The sequence below is a fragment of the Taudactylus pleione genome, unplaced genomic scaffold (assembly GCF_031769625.1).
Source record: "Taudactylus pleione unplaced genomic scaffold, aTauple2 ptg000053l, whole genome shotgun sequence".
NCBI classification, from domain to species: domain Eukaryota; kingdom Metazoa; phylum Chordata; class Amphibia; order Anura; family Myobatrachidae; genus Taudactylus; species Taudactylus pleione.
Genome location: NW_028284455.1, coordinates 36,770,630 through 36,793,900, shown reverse-complemented (window position 1 = coordinate 36,793,900; position 23,271 = coordinate 36,770,630). Strand labels below are relative to the sequence as shown.

At 42.9% G+C, this 23,271-nt stretch overlaps 1 protein-coding gene across 1 annotated transcript in view; it reads left to right on the top strand.

Annotated features, from left to right (window-relative positions):
* Window positions 1–23,271, top strand: part of PIK3R4 (phosphoinositide-3-kinase regulatory subunit 4) — an 86,128-nt gene that overhangs the window by 34,689 nt on the left and 28,168 nt on the right. Inside the window, exons 8-16 of the mRNA XM_088462797.1 lie at window positions 10,179–10,324; window positions 10,426–10,629; window positions 11,618–11,819; window positions 13,961–14,148; window positions 14,400–14,610; window positions 15,500–15,665; window positions 18,580–18,744; window positions 19,729–19,940; window positions 21,396–21,542. Of these exons, the coding sequence (XP_088318923.1) occupies window positions 10,179–10,324; window positions 10,426–10,629; window positions 11,618–11,819; window positions 13,961–14,148; window positions 14,400–14,610; window positions 15,500–15,665; window positions 18,580–18,744; window positions 19,729–19,940; window positions 21,396–21,542 (1,641 nt within the window). The remainder of the gene's footprint in view (window positions 1–10,178; window positions 10,325–10,425; window positions 10,630–11,617; window positions 11,820–13,960; window positions 14,149–14,399; window positions 14,611–15,499; window positions 15,666–18,579; window positions 18,745–19,728; window positions 19,941–21,395; window positions 21,543–23,271) is intronic.

Below are 23,271 nucleotides of genomic sequence, written 5' to 3'. Positions count from 1 at the left end.
CAGTGTTCTAATGGTACATTGTGTTTGCTAAGCGCGTTAGAAGACTAATGGAGAATTAGAAAACCCTTGAAAACCCTTGTGCAATTATGTTAGCACAGCTGAAAACGGGTTCGCTCGTTAGAGAAGCTATAAAACTGGCCTTCCTTTTGAGCTAGTTGAGGATATGGAGCATCACATTTGAGGGTTCGATTATACTCTCCAAATGGCCAGAAAAAGAGAACTTTCATATGAAACTCGACAGTCTATTCTTAGACATGAAGGCTATTCCATGCAAGAAATTGCCAAGAAACGGAACATTTCCTACAACTGTGTGTACTACTCCCTTCAGAGAGCAGCACAAACAGGCTCTAACCAGAGTACAAAGAGAAGTGGGAGGCCTCGCTGCACAACTGTGCAAGAAGACAAGTACATTAGAGTCTCTAATTTGAGAAATAGACGCCTCACAAGTCCTCAACTGTCAGCTTCATTAAATGGTACCCGCAAAACACAAGTGTCAACATCTACAATGAAGAGGCAACTCCGGGATGCTGGTCTTCTAGGCAGAGTGGCAAAGAAAAAACCAATACTGAGACTGGCCAATAAAAGGAAAAGATTAATATGGGCAAAAGAACACAGACATTGGACAGAGGAAGATTGGAAAAAAGTGTTATGAACAGACGAATCGAAAGTTTGAGGTGTTTGGATCACACAGAAGAACATTTGTGAGACGCAGAACAAGTGAAAAGATGCTGGAAGAGTGCCTGACGCCATCTGTCAAGCATGGTGGAGGTAATGTGATGGTCTGGAGCTGCTTTGGTGCTGGTAAAGTGGGAGATTTGTACAAGGTAAAAGGGATTTTGAATAAGGAAGGCTATCACTCCATTTTGCAATGCTATGCCATACCCTGTGGACAGCGCTTGATTGGAGCCAATTTCCACCTCCAACAGGACAATGACTCAAAGTACACCTCCAAATTATGCAAGATTTTATTTAGGGAAGAAGCAGGCAGCTGGTATTCTCTCTGTAGTAGATTGGCCAGCGCAGTCATCAGATCTCAACCCCATTGAGCTCTTGTTGGAGCAGCTTGACTGTAAGGTACGCAAGAAGTGCCCATCAAGTCAATCCTGAGGTGCTTCAGGAAGCGTGGGGTGAAATTTCTTCAGATTACCTCAACAAATTAACAGCTAGAATGCAAAAGGTCTGCAATGCTGTAATTGCTGCAAAAGGAGCATTCTTTGACGAAAGCAAAGTTTGAAGGACAAAATTATTATTTCAAATAAAAATCATTATTTCTAACCTTGCCAATGTCTTGACTATATGTTCTATTAAGTCATTTGATAAATAAGTCAGTATTAATGTAAAACACAAAATTGTTTGGGTGACGCAAAACTTTTGAACGGTAGTGTAAGAAATTAATGGCTGTTTTTATAGTCTAGTTTGAAGTTTTTAAATATTAAAGAGTCCTGTGTAGTATACTGCAATACAACAGAGCCCAGCAGACGTTTAATAAATGAATTGACGCTATGTTATCAAAAATACTAATGGTGGAGATGTATTAAGCCCTAAGGGGCATATGCACTACACGATTAATGAACGATTGAACAATAACCTTATCGTTCAATTGTTCATTATAGTGTGCATTGGATATTGGGCCTGATTCAGGTTGGTTCGCAAGGCTGCGTTAGCACGCATCCGCTTGCTACAAAAATATGCTAATGAATGCAATCGCAAGTCAGTGAAAACATTGGTAACATTGAGTAACATAGAACCCATATGCACATTTGTCGTGACCATGATCTGCCGCACAAATTGCTAAACTTCCTATCGCCAACTAGATCTCTGGCTACGGTTACAATCGCAGCAATTTAATTATGCATGCCCCTGTAATGGCGTTCAAACGCACAGGCATGCCTGCGTTCGCCCCCGACCTCCCCCCTATCCACCCCCAAATGGTCACTTCCTGTCAATCACTTTGTCATGGGACTGTGGACCTCATTCAGAGTCGGTTGTTGCGGCCGCACGGTCGTACACCACCGATGTTCGCTAAACTGCGCATGCGTAAAGTTTGCAATGCGCAAACTAGCTGCTACGATCAGAAATTTCTCTCTCCTTGAACACAGCCAGGTCGGTAGTTTGAGTGAAAGAATGAGGCGTTTGTGGGTGGTAACAGGGCAAGGTGCTTGAAAACGGGGGAGTGGAGATCCGAACGCAGGCGTGCCTAATTATGCGAACAGCGTTTTATGGGAGTGCATAATTAACAAAGTAGTGTCATGGCACACGTGACATGGGTGGTTTGTACACTGACCTGATGGTAGTGCTTAAGAGAGGGTATGGTCAACCTTAAGCTCTACGACCAGTTCCGATGGTCTCGATTAATCCTTATCTTATTAATCCTGAGCTAACGATCCGATCTTAAGGACGCAACTTGCGAGTGCATCATTTGCATATCCGGCCCCTTTTCCCTTACGACCGTGCGGCCGCAACGACCGACTCTGAATGAGATCCTGTGTGCTTACTGCGATCGCTTCCCGATCACAGCTGTCGGTCCGCGCATGCGCACTGCGGTGCATGCGCAGAATGCAAACATCAGGCGGCTGCGTGCAAAAGCAGCCTTGCGAACCAACCTGAATCAGGCCCATTGTGCCCACACTGAACGATATGTCGTTCAGTGCCGGCACCCTCCCTCACCCCAGACCTGCACAACCTGACGATATTGTCAGATTGGACAGTAGGTTCGTTCCGGAGCGTGCATCGCTGGTCGTTGCTGGCATATCCACTGCACGATACTGCGAACGATGAACGACAACGTAATCGTTCATTTATATCGCGTAGTGGATATGTGCCTTTAGAGAGAAGGTGGAGAAGATGCCCAAAGCAACCAATCTGCTTCTAATGGTGCATACACACGGTCAGATTTTTCCTTCAGATCTGAACGATAACGATTTAAAAATCGTTCAGTCGTTCATGTCTGAAGGAAAATCTGACATATCTGACATGCCTGGACGATGAACGATGCGCGTTCCCGTTTGTCACGATATCTGACATCTGATGGGTTTGCAGTCAGACTTGGACGATTCCATTCTTTTTAATGCAGTCAAAAATCGTTCAATCGTTCAAATCGTTCAAAACTTTGGTAAAATCGTTCAATCGTTCATCTGACAAATCTGACCGTGTGTATGCTCCATAACTGTCATTTATCTAGCACAGTCTTTGAAATGACAGTTATGTGGGATACACACTGTAATGACGGATCAGCTGTCCGACGATTTGGTAAGGTTATGCACAAATCATATTGTACATACACATTTACCAATCCTTCACGATATGCCTGCCCAGTTATGCTGTCACTTTCACTGGTTCCTGTTGCCAGCATATGGGTTGTTTGTTTGGTCATGTACACACACAAGCAGATGTGAATGATATATCTGCACAATATATCGCATATGCCGTGTAGAATGGCCGATGCTATATATCGGTGAAAGACGTCATTCACAGATATATTGTGTAAACACTGCCAGCTGTCCGAACAATATATTCTTCTACGGCTATATGAACTATATATCATCCAGTGTGTACCAGCATTAGAAGCTGATTGGTTGCTTTGGGCAACTACTTCACGTTTTATCAATCCAAGGCTTGATACATCTCCCATAAATACTTCTAGTTTTATACAGTAGGTGCATGTATGTATTTACTAAATATCTGCCTGTAAGAGTTATTTAAAGCTATTGTGCTGCATTACGCTCAATGATACTGTTAATAGCTAATCCCAAAAATGTTCTACTGGGTAAGTTGGTCCAACAATCTATATCTAGATTAGAGTTGAGAAGTTCAGTTTTGGCTCCGATCTTCAGAAACATTATCTTTGTCTGTGAGATGATGTTTTGCCTCCAATCTGAATTTCTGAACTTGGCAGGAAGATCTTAGCCAAAGCCGAATCGGTCAGCTCTAATTTAGATCAGAAAATAAAACCTAGATGAAAGAAGATGGAGTTCTCATTTGAATGTTTTGAAACAATGCCTCACCACCCCTGATTTCTTCTTCAGGGTCCATAGGGGTTCCACAGGGTTGACCTTGGGGTATAGCTGGATCTGGATCCACGGGCACCACGCAGTGAAAGCTTTAGCTCCCAGGATGCACTGGGTCCATCCTCCCCTATACCCCGCCCCCGAGCCACAGGCACATCCGTTTAAGTTGGTCACTGTTAGCGCAGGGGGGCTGATTAGCAGCCCCTAAGCCTTTTTTGGAGGTTTTTTTTTTCTAACTTTAAAGACTCTTCAGAGCGGCAGCGTCGGACTGTCCATTGGATGTCCAAGCTGCCGCTCCTACACCCCGCCGCTGCGGCACCAGTACAAATCTGGGGATCACGGCAAGACCCCAGAGTCTGTGCTAGCCGGGCTCTGGGGGATCCCTTAACTGCTGCTGGATCGACGGGGAGCAGGTAAGAATCGTGGGTCACCGCTTGCGGTGACCCGCAGGTAAAATATGCAGTCTGATGTCTCCGGTCTCTAGGGACAGACTGGAGGTACTGGCAGTGGCGGCGGGTTCCCCCTCTCATGAGGTATACCCCGCACGTCCACTAGACCACCAGGGATTAAGCGGCAAGCGAGAGCCGGCATCCTGGGGGTTAATAGCCGGCCAGGGGAGGCAGCCTTCCCTGTTCAGCGGCTCTTCAGCTCAGCGCACCTTTCCGCTCTGGTCTGGCGTCGCTGAGCTGCTTCCTCCTTCAGCCACTCCTCCTCTGGGGTCTCTGGCAGCCATCTTTACAGGGCAGCGCAGATCTCTCGGGCAGCGTGCGGACCGGTCCCCCTGGGTACCTCTCCCCTGCTAGGACAGCATACACAGCTCTATAGCCGTCCCAGACACTGAATCTGGGCAGGTTGATTGTAGTGTAAAGGTGCAGTGAGTATTGAACAACTTTCTGCATTGTATGTGACTTGCTATCGCTGACTGTCTGTGCTTTTTTCTAAATTCAGTTAGTCTATACCTATCCCTTTTCTTCTTCTACAGCCCTAACAGGTGTGTGTGGGAAGGGCATTTCTCTGTACTCACTTGTATAAATACATGTATTTGTGAGGTCTGTCACATACAGTTGCGTGCTACACGGTGCCATATTTGTGTACCTGTGTGTTGCATGCTTGTGGGTACGCCAGGAGTGTGCCACTGGACTTCCCAATAGTTTTAATATATCTTAATTTTATATATATATATATATATATATAAGTCAGTCAGCCATGTCTGATGAGGAAGTTGAGCGCTCCACTGCTCCCACTTTGTTCTCCTGCAGACTCTGCGTTGCAGGGGTCAATAAGGAGGATTTATCACAGGATGGGCTGTGCGTGAGGTGCCATCAGTTACCTGGTCCCTCTAACCCCTCCAAGTATGGGACAGGACCCTCCTTGGGCGGTATTTTCTCAAGTGCTGGCCTCCATCGCGGATCGCCTCGCAGTCCCAGCTACTCTCCCCTATATGGGGTTACCCCAAACAGCCATCCTCCCATCCCAGGGTATACCGCATATGTTGCATTCTCCCCCTGGGCCTCAGACTGTTAGTCCCTATATGGGGTTACCAGTATATATACAGCCTCCTCCGGTGACTCAGCAGTCTGTCATTCCCTTTCAGGGACTCCCTCAGGCGGGTCAACCACCTTGGGTGGATGTGTTCTCTAGTTCAGTTGAGAGTTTGGCGGCTTCATCTTCAGCTTTTCAAACTATGCTTGATCAGAGCAGGAAGCTCCCTGGGGCTTGCGGTTGCCGAGACCCAACCTTAGGGTCTCGTCGCAAGCCCCGGTCGCTAAGCTGTGGGTGGTAACCCACAGCTTAGCTAGTGACCAGAAGGCCGCACTAAAAAAAAGAAGCGGCCGCCCTCATTCAGAGAGAGCGATCACTTCTTGCGACCGCCTCTGAATGAGGGCCTAAATCTTCTACTATTGTACCAGCTTTTGGTATGGGCGGTTCGATCCATTCTTGATATTGAGGATGACACTCCGGCCCCTCAATTCAAATATCCAAACTTCAAAGAGAAAAAACAGCCAAAGTCACTTTTGCCTATCTGACCAGCTGACTGACCACATGGCAGAGGCCTGGCAGTTGCCTAGTAAGAAGTTCCAGCCGCAGAAATGGGGTGGATTCCCATGTTACTCGCTTAATCAAGAGTGCTACCTTACCAATGCCCTCCATTTCATCCCTAAAGGATCCCACGGACAGGAAGGTGGAGACTTGGTTGAAGTCAATCTATTCTCTTTCAGGGGCTGTGGGACATCCGTCCATGGCCATCTCCTGGGTAGCTAAAGCCATTGAAAGCTGGGCCAATTTACTAGAAGATACCTTTCCTGAGGAAGCTCCTGAAGTTCAGAGAGCTTTAGTGGGACAGATGAGAGATGCCGCTTCATATATTGGTGAGGCGGCTTTGGATGCCAGTCTTCTGACTTCCAGAGTCTCAGCCACAGCGGTGTCTGCTCGCCGTTCTATGTGGTTACGTTCTTAGAGGGTGGATGCGGACTCCAAGAAGGGCCTGGAGGCCTTACCCTTTAATGGGGAAATATTGTTTGGCTCAGACCTGGACATAAATTTAGATACCCAGGCAAAGTCTAAGTCAGCTTTTCTACCATCGGCAGCTGCACCTTCTTAAGGCTAGGACCTCTGCATTTCGGTCCTTTCGTTCTCAGGGAAAGTCCGAGGGGCAATCCTTCCCAAGGCATTCGGCAACCAAGGCCGCCCCTAAACCTAAGAAGCAAGTGTGGAGTGCTAGACGCCCTACTTCCAAGCCAGAGGATAAACCTTCTGCCTGATGGGACGGGCCTCCCTCTGGGGGATCCCAGAGTGGGAGGCTGACTTCTTTAATTCGCCCAGTGCTGGTACAACACCACCACGGATGCTTAGGTTCGAGAAGTGGTCTCTCAGGGGTACGCCCTCTCCTTTCGTCACAGACCTCCCCAACAGTTCTTCTGCACAAGTCCTCCTCTAGATGAGACCAAGGCCTTGCAGATTCAGGGAGCCATAGATTCCTTGCTGAAAGCAGGGGTCATTGTTCCCCTTCCACTTTCTCAACGCGAGACTTGTCCCTACTCTACTCTGTTTCTGGTGCAGAAACCCAATGGGTCTCATCGGCCTATCCTCAATCTGTAGTCGCTAAACAAGTTACTCAGAGTGCCAAAAATTCAGGATGTAAACTTTACATTCCATCATTCTGGCTATGGAGCCTGGGGATTACATGGTCTCCCTGGACATCCAGGACGCGTACCTTCATGTTCCTATAGCGCCTCCCCACCAGCGGTATCTGCGGTTTGCTATACCAGTTTCAGGCTCTACCCTTTGGCCTCTCTACGGCTCCAAGAGTATTCACCAAAATTATGGCTGTCATGGCTGCCCATCGACGGAGCCAAGGTATACGGCTTCTACCGTATCTCGATGACCTCCTATTGCTGGCGAGCTCTCCGGAGGTCCTTCTACAAAATCTACAACTGACGATCGCTTGTCTGCAAGCGCACGGGTGGCTGATAAATTGGAGGAAGTCCTCCCTTATCCCATCACAAAGGATGGTTCATTTGGGAGCCCTTCTTGATTCTCATCAGCAGAAGATCTTTCTAACCCCAGAAAAGATTTCCTCCCTACAACTGCGGGTGCGCAGTTGTCTGAACAGTTGCCAGGTATCTGTTCACTCGGCAATGAGAATTCTAGGGTCCATGGTGTCAGCATTCGACATGGTGGAGCATGCCCAGTTCCATTCCAGGCCCTACAGGAGCTGATTCTATCCAAATGGAACGGGTTACCACACCGGATCATGACTCAGATGCTGTTGTTGTCACTGGAGGTGTGCCTGTCTCTTGGTGGCTTCAGACATCTCATCTCACCAGGGGTCTCCCCTTTTGGATCCCGGACTGTGTTCTTCTCACAACAGATGCTAGTCTCCGAGGTTGGGGTGCAGTGACAGGTCCACTTTCACTTCAAGGCCGTTGGACAGCGGAAGAATCAATTCTCCCGATCAACATTCTGGAACTTCGAGCCGTGTACAGGGCCTTCCAGTTGTCAAGTCACATTCTTCATGGAAAAGCCGTGCAGGTTCAGTCTGACAACACCACCACGGTGGCATACATCAACCATCAAGGGGGCACTCGCAGTCTGGCAGCAATGACCGAGGTGTCACGCATCCTGTATTGGGCGAAGTGCCACCTTCCAGCCATTTTGGCAGTCTTTATTCCAGGAGTCCTCAATTGGGAGGCTTCCTCAGCTGTCACGATGTGCATCCCGGGGAATGGTCGCTTCACCCAGAGGTGTTTCAACTACTCGTGGGCAAATGGGGACTGCCAGAGGTGGACCTCATGGCCTCCCGTCACAATCACAAGTTGTATGGGTCCAGGACAAGAGATGCAGACACAAGCCTGGTGGACGTGCTGTCGGTGATATGGACCTTCCGGTTGGCGTATCTATTCCCTCCGATATCTTTACTTCCTCGAGTCCTTTGGAAATTCAAACAGGACGGCGGCACGCTTCTGCTGGTGGCTCTTGCAAGGCCCAGTCGTCCTTGGTACTCCATTCTTCGGATCTGGGTCGTCTGTCTTTGACGGCGTGGCTCTTGAGACATCCGTCTTAAGGTCCCGGGGTTTTTTCCAGCTCAGTCATCAGCATGATGCTGCAGGCGCGCAAGCCTGCCTACGCCAGGATTTACCACAGAGTGGGGCATACTTAATTTCAGTGGTGTGAGTCGAGAAACTACGATCCTCAGGTGTTTCGTGTTTATAGGATTTTGGCGGTCCTTCAGTCTGGTTTGGTCCTAGGCTTGCGCCCATCTTCTTTAAAAGTTAATGTGTCTGCACTATCTGTGTGGTTCAAGCGAAGGATAGCTCCACTGCCAGATGTTCGCACCTTTTTCCATGGTGTTCTCAGAATTCAGCCTCCCTTTGTTCCCCCAGTGGCTCCTTGGGATTTGGCAGTAGTGCTTCGGGCCCTACAGGGTCCTCCATTGGAACTGCTAGAGTCGGTGGAACTCAGGTGGTTGACGGTTCAGACTATTTTTCTCCTGGCGATTGCTTTGGCCAGGAGGGTGTCAGAATTGGGGGCGCTTTCCTGTCGTCCTCCCTTTCTGATATTTCACCAGGACAGGACGGTGCCACGCACTCGTCCAGATTTTCTTCCTTAGGTTGTTTCTAAATTCCACATTAATCAGGAAATTGTTGTGCCGGCTTTTAAGTCACCTGACCTCTCGGTTGGTGAGGCCTCCTTGGATGTGGTCCGGGCTCTCCGAATTTATGTGGACCGTACTAGTTCCATTCGGAAGTTGGATTCCTTATTCGTCCTCTTTGTATTTCACAGGAGAGGTTGGCCTGCCAACAAACAAACTGTGGCTATATGGCTTCGTTTGGCTATTTCTGAGGCTTATACACTGGAGGGCTTGCCTGTTCCAGCCTCTGTTAAGGCTCACTCTACTCAGTCTGTAGGTCCCAGGTCCCTCATGGGCAGCTGGCTGTGGTGCCTCGGCTGTTCAGCTGTGCAAGGCAGCCACGTGGTCTTCCATCCAGACATTTCTGAGGTTCTATGCTTTTGACACCTTCGCCTCTCAGGATGCTTCCTTCGGGCACCGGATTTTCCTTTCAGCACAGGAGCGTCCCCGCCCTTAGTTGGACTACTTTGGGACATCCCCAAGGTCAACCCTATGGACCCTGAAGAAGAAAATGAGAGATATGGTAAGAACTTACCTTTGTTAGCTCTTTTTCAAAGTCCATAGGGTCCACAGGGCGCCCGCCCTGATGTGCCTGGCTTCATATAGGCTGTGTGGCAGGTCACCGGTTTTCTGTCTCTTTCTGTGAGTATGGTTCTTGTGTGTTCCAGTCTTCCTTCTCTCTGTTTTCCTCCTCCGGTCTTGGCTACTTACCAAATGAGGTGCCTGTGGCTTGGGGGCAGGGTATAGGGGAGGATGGACCCAGTGCATCCTGGGAGCTAAACCTTTGCCCGTGGATCCAGATCCAGCTATACCCCCAAGGTCAACCCTATGGACTTCGAAGAAAGAGAGATAACAAAGGTAAGTTCTTACCATATCTCTCATTTTGCCCCTAATCGAATTGACCCCTGTATGTTAAGTGTTCATTCTCCGTGCAGCAGAGGTGAAATAGGTATTAGCGTTATCAGTAAACAATGTGTGGTTGTACTGATTGTAATTCGCAGTGCTACAATATTGAAATAAAGATCTTCTTATTCTTTCAGCACCCTTTTTGTGCCACCCAAACCTGTGGATACGATATGGAGCTGTGGGGTTTATTACTACAGTAGCTCAGCAGTTAAACATTGCTGATGTGTACTGTAAGTTAATGCCCTATCTACACCCATTTATTACTCAACCTATTATTCAGGTATGTTATCTGCAGCAGTTGATCTATGCAATTTGTATTGCGTTATTTTATCCTTATAGATCTCTTGGATTTAATGATTGGTGTCCATTTGTTAATAACAGATTGATAAAGAAATTGTCCTGCTGAGTGTGTTGAAGGAACCTGTAAGCCGCTCAATATTTGACTATGCCCTGAGATCAAAAGACATTGCAAGCCTGTTTAGACATCTGCAGTTGCGTCAGAAAAAGAGGAATGGTTCTCTCCTGGAGTGTCCTGCTCCGGAAGACCCAGCTGTTGCCCAGCTCTTGAAGAAACTCTTGTCACAGGTATGGAAATTAAATACAGAGCAAAGTCACAGTGTTGTTTATAACATAAGGCAAGTGCTAACATAGGTCTAGTGTGTTTATTGGACACAAATGTTATAGAAATGTTATTTTAAATGTAAATTTAATTCTGCAATAATGGCTTTAATCCTAGCCACACATGTGGATAATATATAGACTGGCAGCTTAGGAAGTCTCAGTGTAGTAGCAGATTGATTTACTTACCCTGCATGGGTGGAATTCCTTTTAAAAATATATAAATGAAGCCCAATAAATTCTACTTTAATACCTGTTCTGCAAATGTCATGTTCCTTAAATAGAAAACCCTGAAGCTTGGGTACACACTAGACGATTTCTCGTTCAATTTGGCAGATTGGACCGACATATCGTCTGGTGTATGCACTATGCACGCTCCCGCGCTCCGACATCAGGTCATTCTGATGGCCAATGCAGTGGATGAGCTGCCGATGCCAGGAAGGTGAATGGTGCAGATGAACGATATATCGGGCGGTCGTTCACCAATTCGTGCAGTGTGTACCGACCACCCAATATATTGTGCCGTCGTAGCATCGGGCATCGCATTAGAGGGTCGTCTAGTGTCTACCCAGGCAAAGAACCATAAATAGGCCAGATCATAGCTCCAGTATGGTAACTCTGAACATAAAGACATATTATGCCAGTCCTTAAGGGCTGGCACAGTATGGGCATATTCTTTTTTTTTTTTCAATCTTTAGAGGTTAAAGTACCCAACGAGAGCTAGTAATATCTGTGTCTTGTTCTTATTGAAACCATCACTTTGCAGCTATAGTTGATAATCAATACATTGTATAACATGTCACATACTTGCTGCTGGGAGTTGTAGTGCATTAGTGGAAGAGAGCTGAATTCACCTGCTTGAGTTATAATGGACAGTGACAATAGTTACATTGTCTGTTATTGCTACCTTCTCTTCATATCCTCTGTGATGTCTCTAATGTATATTTGTTTTTAGGGAATGACAGAAGATGAAGAAGATAAGCTTTTATCGCTGAAAGATTTCATGCTAAAGTCTAACAAAGCCAAGGCTAATGTAGCCGATCAGAGTCACTTACATGAAAGTGCTTTAAAGGGGGTGATTGATTTACAGTCTCTGGGTCTCAGTGGCAGACAAGCTGATCTTGTGAAAACAAAGCTGGACACTGACGATAAACGCAGTAAGTGATAAAAAGATTAGTCCATCCAAATAATACATTTATTTCATATTTCATACTTCATCATTAGCTAATTATTTTTAATGTCTCTTCTTTCTTATAGTAAAATAAAATACTTATACGCTCTGTCATAGATCTTTTTCTCTGCCTAGGGAATCATCAGACTTTTTTAGCGTTCGGCAAGTAAACGTGGAGAAGATGCTTCTGCCCATTTGTTTGTTCTGACACCTTCATTACAACAGTAATTGGCCTTCAGCAAGCATAAATCAGCCTCTACACAACCCAATTGAAACTGTTATTTCCTAATACATCAGAGAAGCTGATCTAAATGCTGTAATTCATCCATAAGAGTGCAGAAAAATGAATACAAATGTTCATCCATCTGAATTAGGGGAACACAGCAATGGGTTATATTCCATCCCAGGAGACAGAAAACTGACAATTCTTCCTTAACTTGCCCATAGAGTGTAGACAAAACCACAACAAACGCAATAATGTAAACCTAGAGAAGGTTGTGTATACTCTATAAGAGGGAGGCTGATTACCATTATTGGGGTACTCAGGAATATTGAGATAAACTGTGACATAAAAGTTTGGACAGAATCCAGAATGAAAACAGATGTTGTATGTTCAGGGCACTCAGGGACAATTGGATTAGGTATGAGGGATCCCCCTAAAAATAAAATATATATTTTTGCTGTGCTTCACAACATTTTAGTACTCTCTACCAAGGGTGACCAGGATTTATGGGAAACCTCCACTGCAGTGGCTACATCTGATGACCTGGCATCTTTTATGTACCCTTAATACAAAATACATTCTTCAATGTGCCAGTAGTCCTCCTTGATATTTAGGAAAACCATGTGATTGGTTTTAGATGAGGATATGGAAGTCACAAAGAACTTTTACTCTGACTGCATGAAAGTCACCTTAGCAACTGACTGTATGTAGATCAGACCCAGAAGTGGAAAACATGATTTTGCGAAGGCTCTGCAGTCTTTTGTATTAAGGGCACATAAAAGATGCCAGGTCATGAGTTTAGCCCACTGCTGTGCTTCCTTATTTTTGCACTCCATGTGGAAACATCTGATTTTTAAACTTCCTCTTTGTTTGGCCTGTCATCGGCTACTCAGGTCTACACCAATGGCATAACCACCATGGAGGCACTTCTATGTATCATCAGGGTTTTATCTGTTGGCTTACCTGACCCTTCAAGGGGACACTCATTCATCAGGCCATTCTGGAGGCATTTAGAATCCTGCAGAGTTGCTTCTTGACGGATAGATCATTGGGAGGTGAAATTTCTGAGTTGGTAGCCTCTATACCCAGACAATGGTCTCTTTTAATCCCAAGGATTTGTAGCATTTAGTGGATATTTTTAAGACTCAAAAAGTTTTCTGGAATCGTAAGCCAATCACAAACTACTCCATACAGCACCACATCCTACGGCGCCAGTTCCATGGCTGGTCTGCCGACCTTTTTTCTCAGACTACTATTTTTCCTTGAATTCTTTAAAAGGTCAGGGGTTGACACAGTTACAAAGTTGGTCTTCATCCCACATCTAATCTCATCAACTATGGAATTTCAGTCTTTGGCCTTTAGAATCAAGCAGCTGGCTTTTCAGTGGCATGGCTTTTGAAGTCTTTTTATACTCCGGGCTTTGCCGACTTTGCAAAATCAGATTTGAGGATGAAAGAGGTTCTTCCTCTTCCCTGAACCCACATAATTATTGTTTCTCTGCGATCACTGTTAGTACACCCCATTTTGCCCAAATGCTTACTGCCTATTTTATTAGTTATTTGGGACTGTTCCTGCATCTTTTTCTTTGCTTTATTTCAGCACAGTGGCTCGTCCTCCATTTTTCATTTTTCTTATGCTTTGGTAGTCCTGATTTGTTCTGTGACAGGAGCGGATAATTAGGCAGTTTTAGCTTTTAGATTAGTTTTCATATTTTTTCAGTATATAGTAGACGTACTGTCTCTTATTGTTGGAGCTTAATTCCTATGTTATGGGGTTGTACCTCGAAAGTTGTCAGGGGCCAAATTTCAATACATTGTGACAGGGTACAAATATTTTGCCACATCTTAGTCTTTTTCTGTTTTGGTCTTATGTATTGAGATTCATTTCTATCCCATACACTCAAGCTCGCAAGCATGTAAAGCAAGATTCCAATGTGAATGAGGAGTGGAAGAGCATGTTTGGTGCAATGGAGCCTGCAAATATAAACCAGACTGTAACAAGAACTCTACCACCTGCTGACCAGGAGGTGTCAAAGCCGCTCCGCTCAGAGTCTTCTGCAGCAGTTAATGCTCCTCTGTCCTCCTCACCACAGGTAATACAATAAGACCATGTCTGCACAACATTTGCTCCTAACATTCAGCAGAAGCAGAATTTGTAAGGAATTTGTCTCCTCATTGGCTGAACACTATTTATAGAAGGTGGTTAGATGCTTTATCATTCATGCTGTATTACCATGTTAGTTTGGTATAGCACATTATTAAATATAATAACGATCAAAATAATGCCATGATAAAGCATTAGTAACTTAAGTAATTGTGTTATATATTTTATAACCTCTTACAGTCATCTGACGGGCCAGGAATCCAGTCGAGGAGACCCACCTTGCAGATATATACAAGCACCTCTCAGCCTTCAGCTCTACAAATCCGCATGACCACATGTAAGAGTGAGCTGCAGCAGCTCATCCAGCAGAAGCGGGAACAGTGCAATGCAGAGAGACTAGCCAAGTACATGATGGAGAGTGCTGAGTGGGAGAGTAAACCACCCCCAACAGGTACCCCGACAAATACATATTTATATTCCATATGTATTATACTGTGAAGTCATCATTAAGGCCTAATATGATATCATTGGTTATCCATTGTAGTCTCATCAGTTTTCACTAATTGTAATGTCATTAGTGATGGCCTCCCTTATGATGCCATTGGGATGTTCTATAATTTGGTGACATTTCCAGTGATGCCACCTATTCTTAATGTCACCGGCAATCCACATGGAGATCCATCCATTTTGGTGCTATCAGTTATTCACTATTTGATAGCTTCACTAATGTCAACTATTATTATTCTCCTTTAGTGTTGTGGTGTTCTTCATTGTCCATTTTTTTCCCCCTTGGCAATCTTTGTTTAGATCTCTGTTCAACTTGTTGTGAATATATTGCAAATGACCATAGGAATAATGCTGCATACACACTGTCAGATTCTCTTAAAGATCTGAATGATAACGATTGTAAAAATTGTTCAATCTTTCATATCTTTGACATGTAGGGCATGCATCGACCAACAATGCGCGTTCCCGCATGTCGGATAACGATATATGACATCGACTGTGTTTGCAGACAGATTTTGACGATTTCATTCATTTTAATTAATGTCAGAAATTGTTCATTGTTGACAAAATCGTTCAAATCGTTGTTGAAATCGTTCATCGTTATAGTTCAATGAAATTGATGATCTGACAAATCTGACTGTGTGTACCCACCAGAGGTCAATTACCCATATTCCTTCTTTCCGTCCTTCCTTCCCCTCTCTCGCTTTCTCTCTCATTATTTAGGTGATGCTTTGTCATTTGTTTTTGTAAAGTACCTAGAATTACAAATATTTCCTTTTGAACATTTTGTTCTGTTAGCTGTAATTTCTTATAAAACATGTGTTTCCTCTCAGGGTGGCACCCTAAAGGCTTGCTGGTAGCACACTTGCATGAACACAAGGGCCCAGTAAACCGGATCCGTGTCTCCGATGAACATTCCATTTTTGCTACTTGCTCAAATGATGGAACAGTTAAAATCTGGAACAGTCAAAAAATGGAAGGAAAAACTACAACTACAAGGTATGTCCTAATGAGAGGAGTTGTTCAAAAGCCAGTTGAAGTGGATGCAAGTTATACAGGTTGAGTCTCCCATATCCAAAATACTTGGGACCAGGGGTATTTTGGATATCAGAATATTCCGTATTTTGGAATAGTTGCATACCATAATGAAATATCTGGGAATGGGACCCAAATCTAAACAATCTAGGACACAGATATTACTAGCTCAGCCTCTAAAGCAGGGGTGGGGAACCTTTTTTCTTCCGAGGGCCATTTTGATATATATAACGTTATTCGTGGGCCTGGTACAGGTCACGCCCCCTCCGTGTAAACTCACACGGGCTAGGCCACAATCGCCTTCCAAGCATCATAGATCATTCAGGCTACCACCGTCACAGACCCGGAGGTCTGAGATTTGAGGAGTAAAAGTTTGCATTTAGCTCTATATAAAGGGTCCGGTGAGAACTTTTTTATCTGGACAGACTATATATTTTATATTTACTGGTATTTCCAAAATAGAGACTTTTTATTACTGTTGAAGTCTTTCATATCCAATACTATTTTATAATAGATAAGGTTGGTGGGGATTATTATAATTTGGTATGTTATTTTTTATCTGATTAATTTCTACATAGGAAAATTATATTTACTATGGCGTCTTTATCTCTGATACATATTGAACACGTATTAGCGCGACACCATCATTCTATCATTCTATTTTACTATGTTTTATATACACCTTATAAACCCAACCTACAGGTAACTTTCTACAATATTTTCAATAATTTTGTGTCTCAAACAAAGTTGGTGTACGTACTTGAAATTCATTTATATTTCATATACACATTATACACACAGCCTGAAGGTAAGTAACTTTATAAAATATTTTTAATAATCTTGTGCCTTAAACAAAGTTTGTGTGCATTGAATCATCAAAAAACAAAGGTTTCACTATCTCAATCAATCAAAAAAAATTCTGTATTTCAGCATATTCCGTATTTTGGAATATTTGGATATGGGAGACTCAACCTGTACAATATAGCTTTTAAATTGTTAAAATCACAAGGTAACATAGAAACCTAGAATTTGATGGCAGATAAAAACCACTTGGCGCATCTAGTCTGCCCCATGTAGCACAGTTACTCTATAGTAAGCTTTTCATCGTGTTTGCTCTGTATTATTTTCCTTTCTATTAAGCTATTAGTTATTGTAATGGACTTAATGTGATGCAAACATAGACTAAAGTAAGTTTACAGTTTTCTAGTGATAACATAACTGGTTTGTAATTCAATGTAATTTCACCTCAGCTTTACTATTATTTGCAAAATACTTATGGTGCATACACACGGTCAGATTTTCCTTCAGATTTGTACAATAACGATTTTAAAAATCGTTCATATCTAAAAGAAAATCTGACATGTGTCCTTGCAACGATGAACGATGCGCATTCCCATTTCTCAGATAACGATATCTGACACCTGATGTGTTTGCAGTCAGATTTGGTTGATTTTCATTCATTTTAATACTGTCAAAAATCGTTCGTAGTTCATGAAATCGTTGGTAAAATCGTTCGTCATTTATCTTTCGTCGGTCGTCTGACAGATCTGACCGTGTGTATGCACCATAACTATGAATTTTAGTTTGTTTTAAAAATAAATAGAATGTATTTCATATTTAAGGAGAGGCTTCCAATATCACGGTGAGCTGCAGTCAGTGTATGGAGGAAAATATAACATGTCCTATGACTTGCTGTATTGTAAATAGATCTCTGCACTGACATTGGCCAGTGCACTACATTTCATTAGTAGTAATGCAGAGGTACAAGAATCTTTATCATGTGTGTGCAGCTTCCGTCACAGCTGATGCCTAGTGGGAATTCTGCATTTGTAGCATTTCAGTAGTCACTATTAAATGTTACACTGAAAATTACACAGACTCAACAAGATAAACCATTTATAAATACTAGGGGGTAAATTTAGTAAAGGTAGATTTTAGATAGTTTTTAAAATCCGCATATTTATCACCCATCAGCTTTCAACTTCGATTGAAACCTGATGTCGATGTCAGTGGGATTTTGCAGGTGTAATTGCAGTCAGTTATGATCTTTTAGGTCAAAACTGGCGGCAAATACAACCTAAAACAAGATGGCAAACTCGTCCAAAAAGAAACACTGCACAGATCTCTATGATCTGTGCAGTGCTTCTTAGGGTTACAAGTAAAGAAGAAATAAAAAATTAAAAATTCAGCGTGTGGTTTAAACAAGGTTCTCAGTACATGTTTTGGCAAAAATGTATGCCCACATACTTGCATTGCAGTCTACACATTGGAATGTCATGGATAAATTTCTATAATGTGTCAGTATTAAGGATGTCAGGGACCCACCTAATGAGGTTTACCCTGACGTGGTAGGTGGGCATGCATTTTTGGCCAACCATGTACTAAGAATCTTATTTAAACTCCATGTTGATTGTTAGAGTTTATTATAAATGTTTTATCGGTATTCTTGGTGCTTAGAGTGTGCTCCTGCATTTTCTTTTCTTTTTTCTGCATCCCTTGGACAACCTCCAAGTAGGGGCAGTTTTCTTCTTTCTTTAATGTTTTTCTACTGATATACCTTTTTTTGTCTATATTATAGAATTATACTTGCACAGGTACTGTATATCTATACAAGTGTCTGTTTACCTCAGTGGTTCTCATACTCTGTCCTCAGGACCCCACACAGGTCACATTTTGCATGTCACCCAGCAGGTACACAGGTGTATTCATTACTCACTGATGCATTTAAAAAAAAAATGTAGGTGGAGCTAATTATTCACTTGAGATGCTGTGAGAGGACCTGGAAAACATGCACAGTTTGGGGTCCTGAGGACCGAGTTTGAGAACCTGTGGTATACCTGGTTCCTATACATAATGATATTCCCATTTTGTAACCTAGGTCAATATTGACATATTCTCGCATCGGTGGTCATGTTAAGACATTAACATTTTGCCAAGGATCGCATTACTTAGCTGTGGCTTCAGACAATGGCAATATCCAGCTTCTGGGTATTGAAGCTTCTAAACCACCAAAATCTCCAAAAATACACCCGCTGCAAAGCAGGTATGTTTTGATATTCTATGTGTTTATATATTGTATTAATAAAGTCATTAAACCAACAAATGATGGGTACCTCTGAAGGGGTTGGATACGCAATCCTGGCGCTGATAATGGCGGTGGTTAGAATCCCGGCAGCGGAATACCGATGGTGGAAATCTTGAAGCATGCAGGTAAGTATTCTAATCTTTCCCCTAACCCACCCCTTCCGCAGCCTAACCCTAACCATTTCCCCCTCCACCCGCAGCCTAACCCTAACCATTTCCCCCCTCCACCCGAAGCCTAACCCTAACCCCAATACTGCCTGGATCGCAGCCGTTGGAATTCTCAAGCCGGGATTCTGACTACAGTCCCTCTGAAGGGATTTAATTTAAAGTACAGTAGAAGGGAGTCTAGTAAAACTGGCCCCACATGAGGGGAAGTTGTTATTTTGACTTCAATATGGTATTACACACTCAATCAACGTTGTGATATACGAATAAATATACACAGAGTACAAATGTTTACTGTAACACCCACACGCTGGACCGTAGGGGTCTATTACCTGGCACCCTTGGCAGTTGGACCCGTCGCGTTCTTGTGCTGAGAATACTAAGTGGATGTTTGGCTCAGTTGGCAGGAAAATGGACCAATGATCAGGAGCCTGTTAATTTTTTTTTTTCTTCTTGAAACCTAGCTGTGTGCCTGAAACCGATTTGGGTAAGGACAGATATCATATTTTTTAGTCTTCGGCGTAACTCTTATCAATCAATATTCTAAAATTAAAATTATTTAAGATTTGTGCTTTGCTCTGGGATTTATGTTTTATGTTTTTACAGTTGTAATGTTTAATATTCATGCATGTTTTACTTTGGTAATAACGTTTATATGACTGCCGTAGGGCTAATTGTTTGTTCGGTGATAACATGTAAAAGTTTGTATTGTATGATTTTTGAATTCATTGTAGATTTCCTAATAAGCTCAGACTTCTTTCCTGTTTATATGACTTAGGTCATTGGATCTACAAGAAGATGGCTGTGTAGTAGATATGCATCAGTTCAATTCCGGGTCACAGTCTGTTCTTGCCTATGCCACAGTCAATGGATCATTGGTCGGCTGGGATCTAAGATCCTCTAGCAGTGCCTGGACTTTGAAACACGACCTGCGATTGGGACTGATAACCTCATTTGCAGTGGATATCCACCAATGCTGGCTTTGTATCGGTAATGCTACTTTTGTGTGCATAGATTCTATTTCCACCCCAGCTGTATGTAATGTCCTTTCTACTGCAAATGTGACCCCATTTCTAAATATCTGACACTCAGAGCTGTGCATAGCGTTTTATTCTACAATACATTGTTTTTTAAAATGGACTGTGCTGTAATAAACAAAGTAGTTGCTTGTTCTCCTGCAGGTTATACTACTTTACACCATCAACACTTGCACATAATCATAGACATGGGGGTATATGTAATAGCCTGTGTGATGCAGGTGTCAGCACAGACTTTCATCAGTTCCAGGCAAGTTTGCCCCATGTTTTAAAGGGCAAATCATTTAAAAGGCAAAACCAACCTTGTTTTGGCTTTTAAATGATTGCCCCTGCAAAACTCGCCGGGAACTAACGGATGCCTGCATCGCGCAGGCTTTTATACGAGTATTTTCCAGATGGTCTTTTTTTAGGCCTCTTCTGGATGGTTTAGTTTCCAGATTGACATACAGTACAGCATACAAAGTAGATGTATACACAAACTTAATTAGGCCAAAGCCTGTAAACTGTAGGAGGATTTTGGAAACTACTCTAATATAGGGTCATTCAATGTCAACCGGACCAAAGGTCCCCACCTGACCATCTCCAATAATCATAAAATGTTACATGAAGGATGGCATATGTGTCAGACTAACTTTGGGAACATTTAAGCTCAGACTATGCAATAGTAACAAAACACACCCCAACTTTGAGGGCCATAGGTTTGCCACTATTACATATTGTGAACTAAAATTTAGCAGGGAAGATCTTCAAAACTGGTCCATGTGACATGGAATATTTTGGCTTGTAAATTGCTCATTTCACTGCAACCTGTTGGTCACATAGTTTTTTTTTTTTAACATTGTGCTGTGTCTCAAAATGGATTACTTATCAAGAGCTAAGTACACACAAGTACATATGTGCATCCGCTCATCTCCATGCTGCTAATTACCCACGCTGAGAGATTCAATTAGCAGGATAAATGTTCCGCGTTCTACAGAGCTTCAAGGAAAAGTCAGTGAAAAAAGGCACCTGCGGGGAAACCCATGGATTCCACAGTTTACACAGAATTAGTGGATTAATGCAAGTTAACTCCTAGTTTACTGTACTGTGAAAATGCTATTTAATTAAATAGCATTTCTTGTGCGGCTAATTGGATTCTCCCTTGAAGTCTGGATTGTAAAGGGTTTAAGGTATATATTATCCTAGATAACAGGAATATAGTGACACATTATCACGTATTAGTGGATATTTATTAACATCAGTTCAGATTTGCCAATTTGGCTTTTTTTGTCTAAGTGACCTATAATAATAAGTCAGACAAGCACTAGATATATGCTGCTGTTGGTTACTGCTCTGTGTTAGTTTTTCCTTTAGTAAATGTTTCCCATTTTATAGCTACTTTAATTTATCTTTTCTTTTGCTTTGTAAGGTACCAGCAGTGGCACAATGGCATGTTGGGACATGAGGTTCCAGTTACCCATATCCAGCCATACTCACCCTGCCCGAGCACGGATTCGGCGCCTCCTCATGCATCCACTGAGCATGCATACCATGTATCAGTCCTGGGTCATAGCAGGTGAGTGCTGTTGTGCTAGTGGTTACATATCATTACCTGTATACTGTTTTATTTCCAACATTGCTCATATTCAATGGGATTAGTAGATGGGTGTGACACCTGAATGATGTACAACAATACATTGTAATAAAAGCTCTTCCAGAAATGACATAGGGCCTGATACAGAGCCGCTCGTAAGCGGCTGCTCGTTCGCTCCGAGCGATGTTTGCCCAACTGCGCATGTGTACGGATCGTTATACGAATGCGTGAACCAGTCAGTGCGGCCGAAATTCATGTGCTCGCAAAATAGCGAATGCCTGATAATTTGAGTGACAGAAAGAGGCGTATGTGGGTGGTAACGGGGGAAGGTGCTTGTAAACGGGGAGTGGAGATCCGAACGCAGGCGTGCTTAAAGGTCAAAACGGGCGTTTTATGGGTGTGCATAATTAATACAGCAGCGTCATTGACCATGTCACTGGGTTATTTTATAGTCAGAACTGCTCGCAAAATTGTGGTAGGAAAAACCAACCCCAAGAATAGCGAGCAGTTCATACCCTGGTCGATGTACTCGATTAATCTAATAAATAGCGGACATGACGTAGGATGCGAGCCGCCAGGGGGCGTATTTTTTAAAAAAATTACTGCAAGTTTTGTTCGCTCGTTCAGACCTAGAGGCGTGAACAGACCGCAAAGAGCGAACTGTTGATTTGAATAGCCACCCCTATTTTCTGGACGAGCGAGCGCTAATTGCGTCTGGCTCTGAATCAGGCCCATAGTGCAGATGAATGACTATAATTCTGCAATCTTTTTACTGTGTATGCTTAAAATTAGTACATCACTTCTATAATAAAACATATCTTACATAATAAAATATTACTTACATCATTCATATTTATTGGTTACATAGTCTTACTTTGTGCATGGGTCACCATGGTAAAATACTATAGTACCATGACATTTAACATTCTATAGTTTGGTCTTTTGCTAAGGTTATTTAAATATTTTTAATATTTACATATCTGTCCATATGGAGCAGGGTGATATTATCATTCGTTATGATCTCCTATTAATAACTTGACTTTTTGACTGCGAAACTATTTTCCCAATTGCAATGTCTTATTAATAGATATGATTGCTGTGGTTAATCTAACTTCTTTAAAAACATTGCATATGATCGTCAGATCACTGGTAGTAGAACATAGCTTTATTGTTCGTGTCTGTTTTAAGTCTCCACTAAAGAGTTAATAGTTTGCTCAGATAAAAGCATATCCTGTCAGATAAAAGATTTTTCTCTGTATCTTCCAAGGTCATGCTGGAAAATCCCCTGATTAAATAGTTCCTGTTAGTGTAAAGTCAATGCTCTGGCATTCATGCCTTTTGAATCTAATTTCCTGAGTGTAACTTGGCTTTAGTACAAACCTTAATACTGTCTGTTGAGATTTTAAAAGAAACATATGTTCTCATGTTATGTTTCATTGTTTTTCTATCCTCATCTTATGTGATCATGTGCTAGATAGCAGACACAGTCAGCGGCTATACCGCTAAGATAGAGATAAGGGAAATGAATGCATGTAACTGTGTTTCTATTATTAACGTGCTGCAGTTAGGGATTATAGTACCCGCCGCAAGGAGAGTAGGACCTTTTACTACAACTAATCTCACTGTTGTATGATCTTAAATACAAAACAAACTACCTACAGGGATATATAAATATCCTATCCCACACAGCGCACAGAATAATGCATTGTAG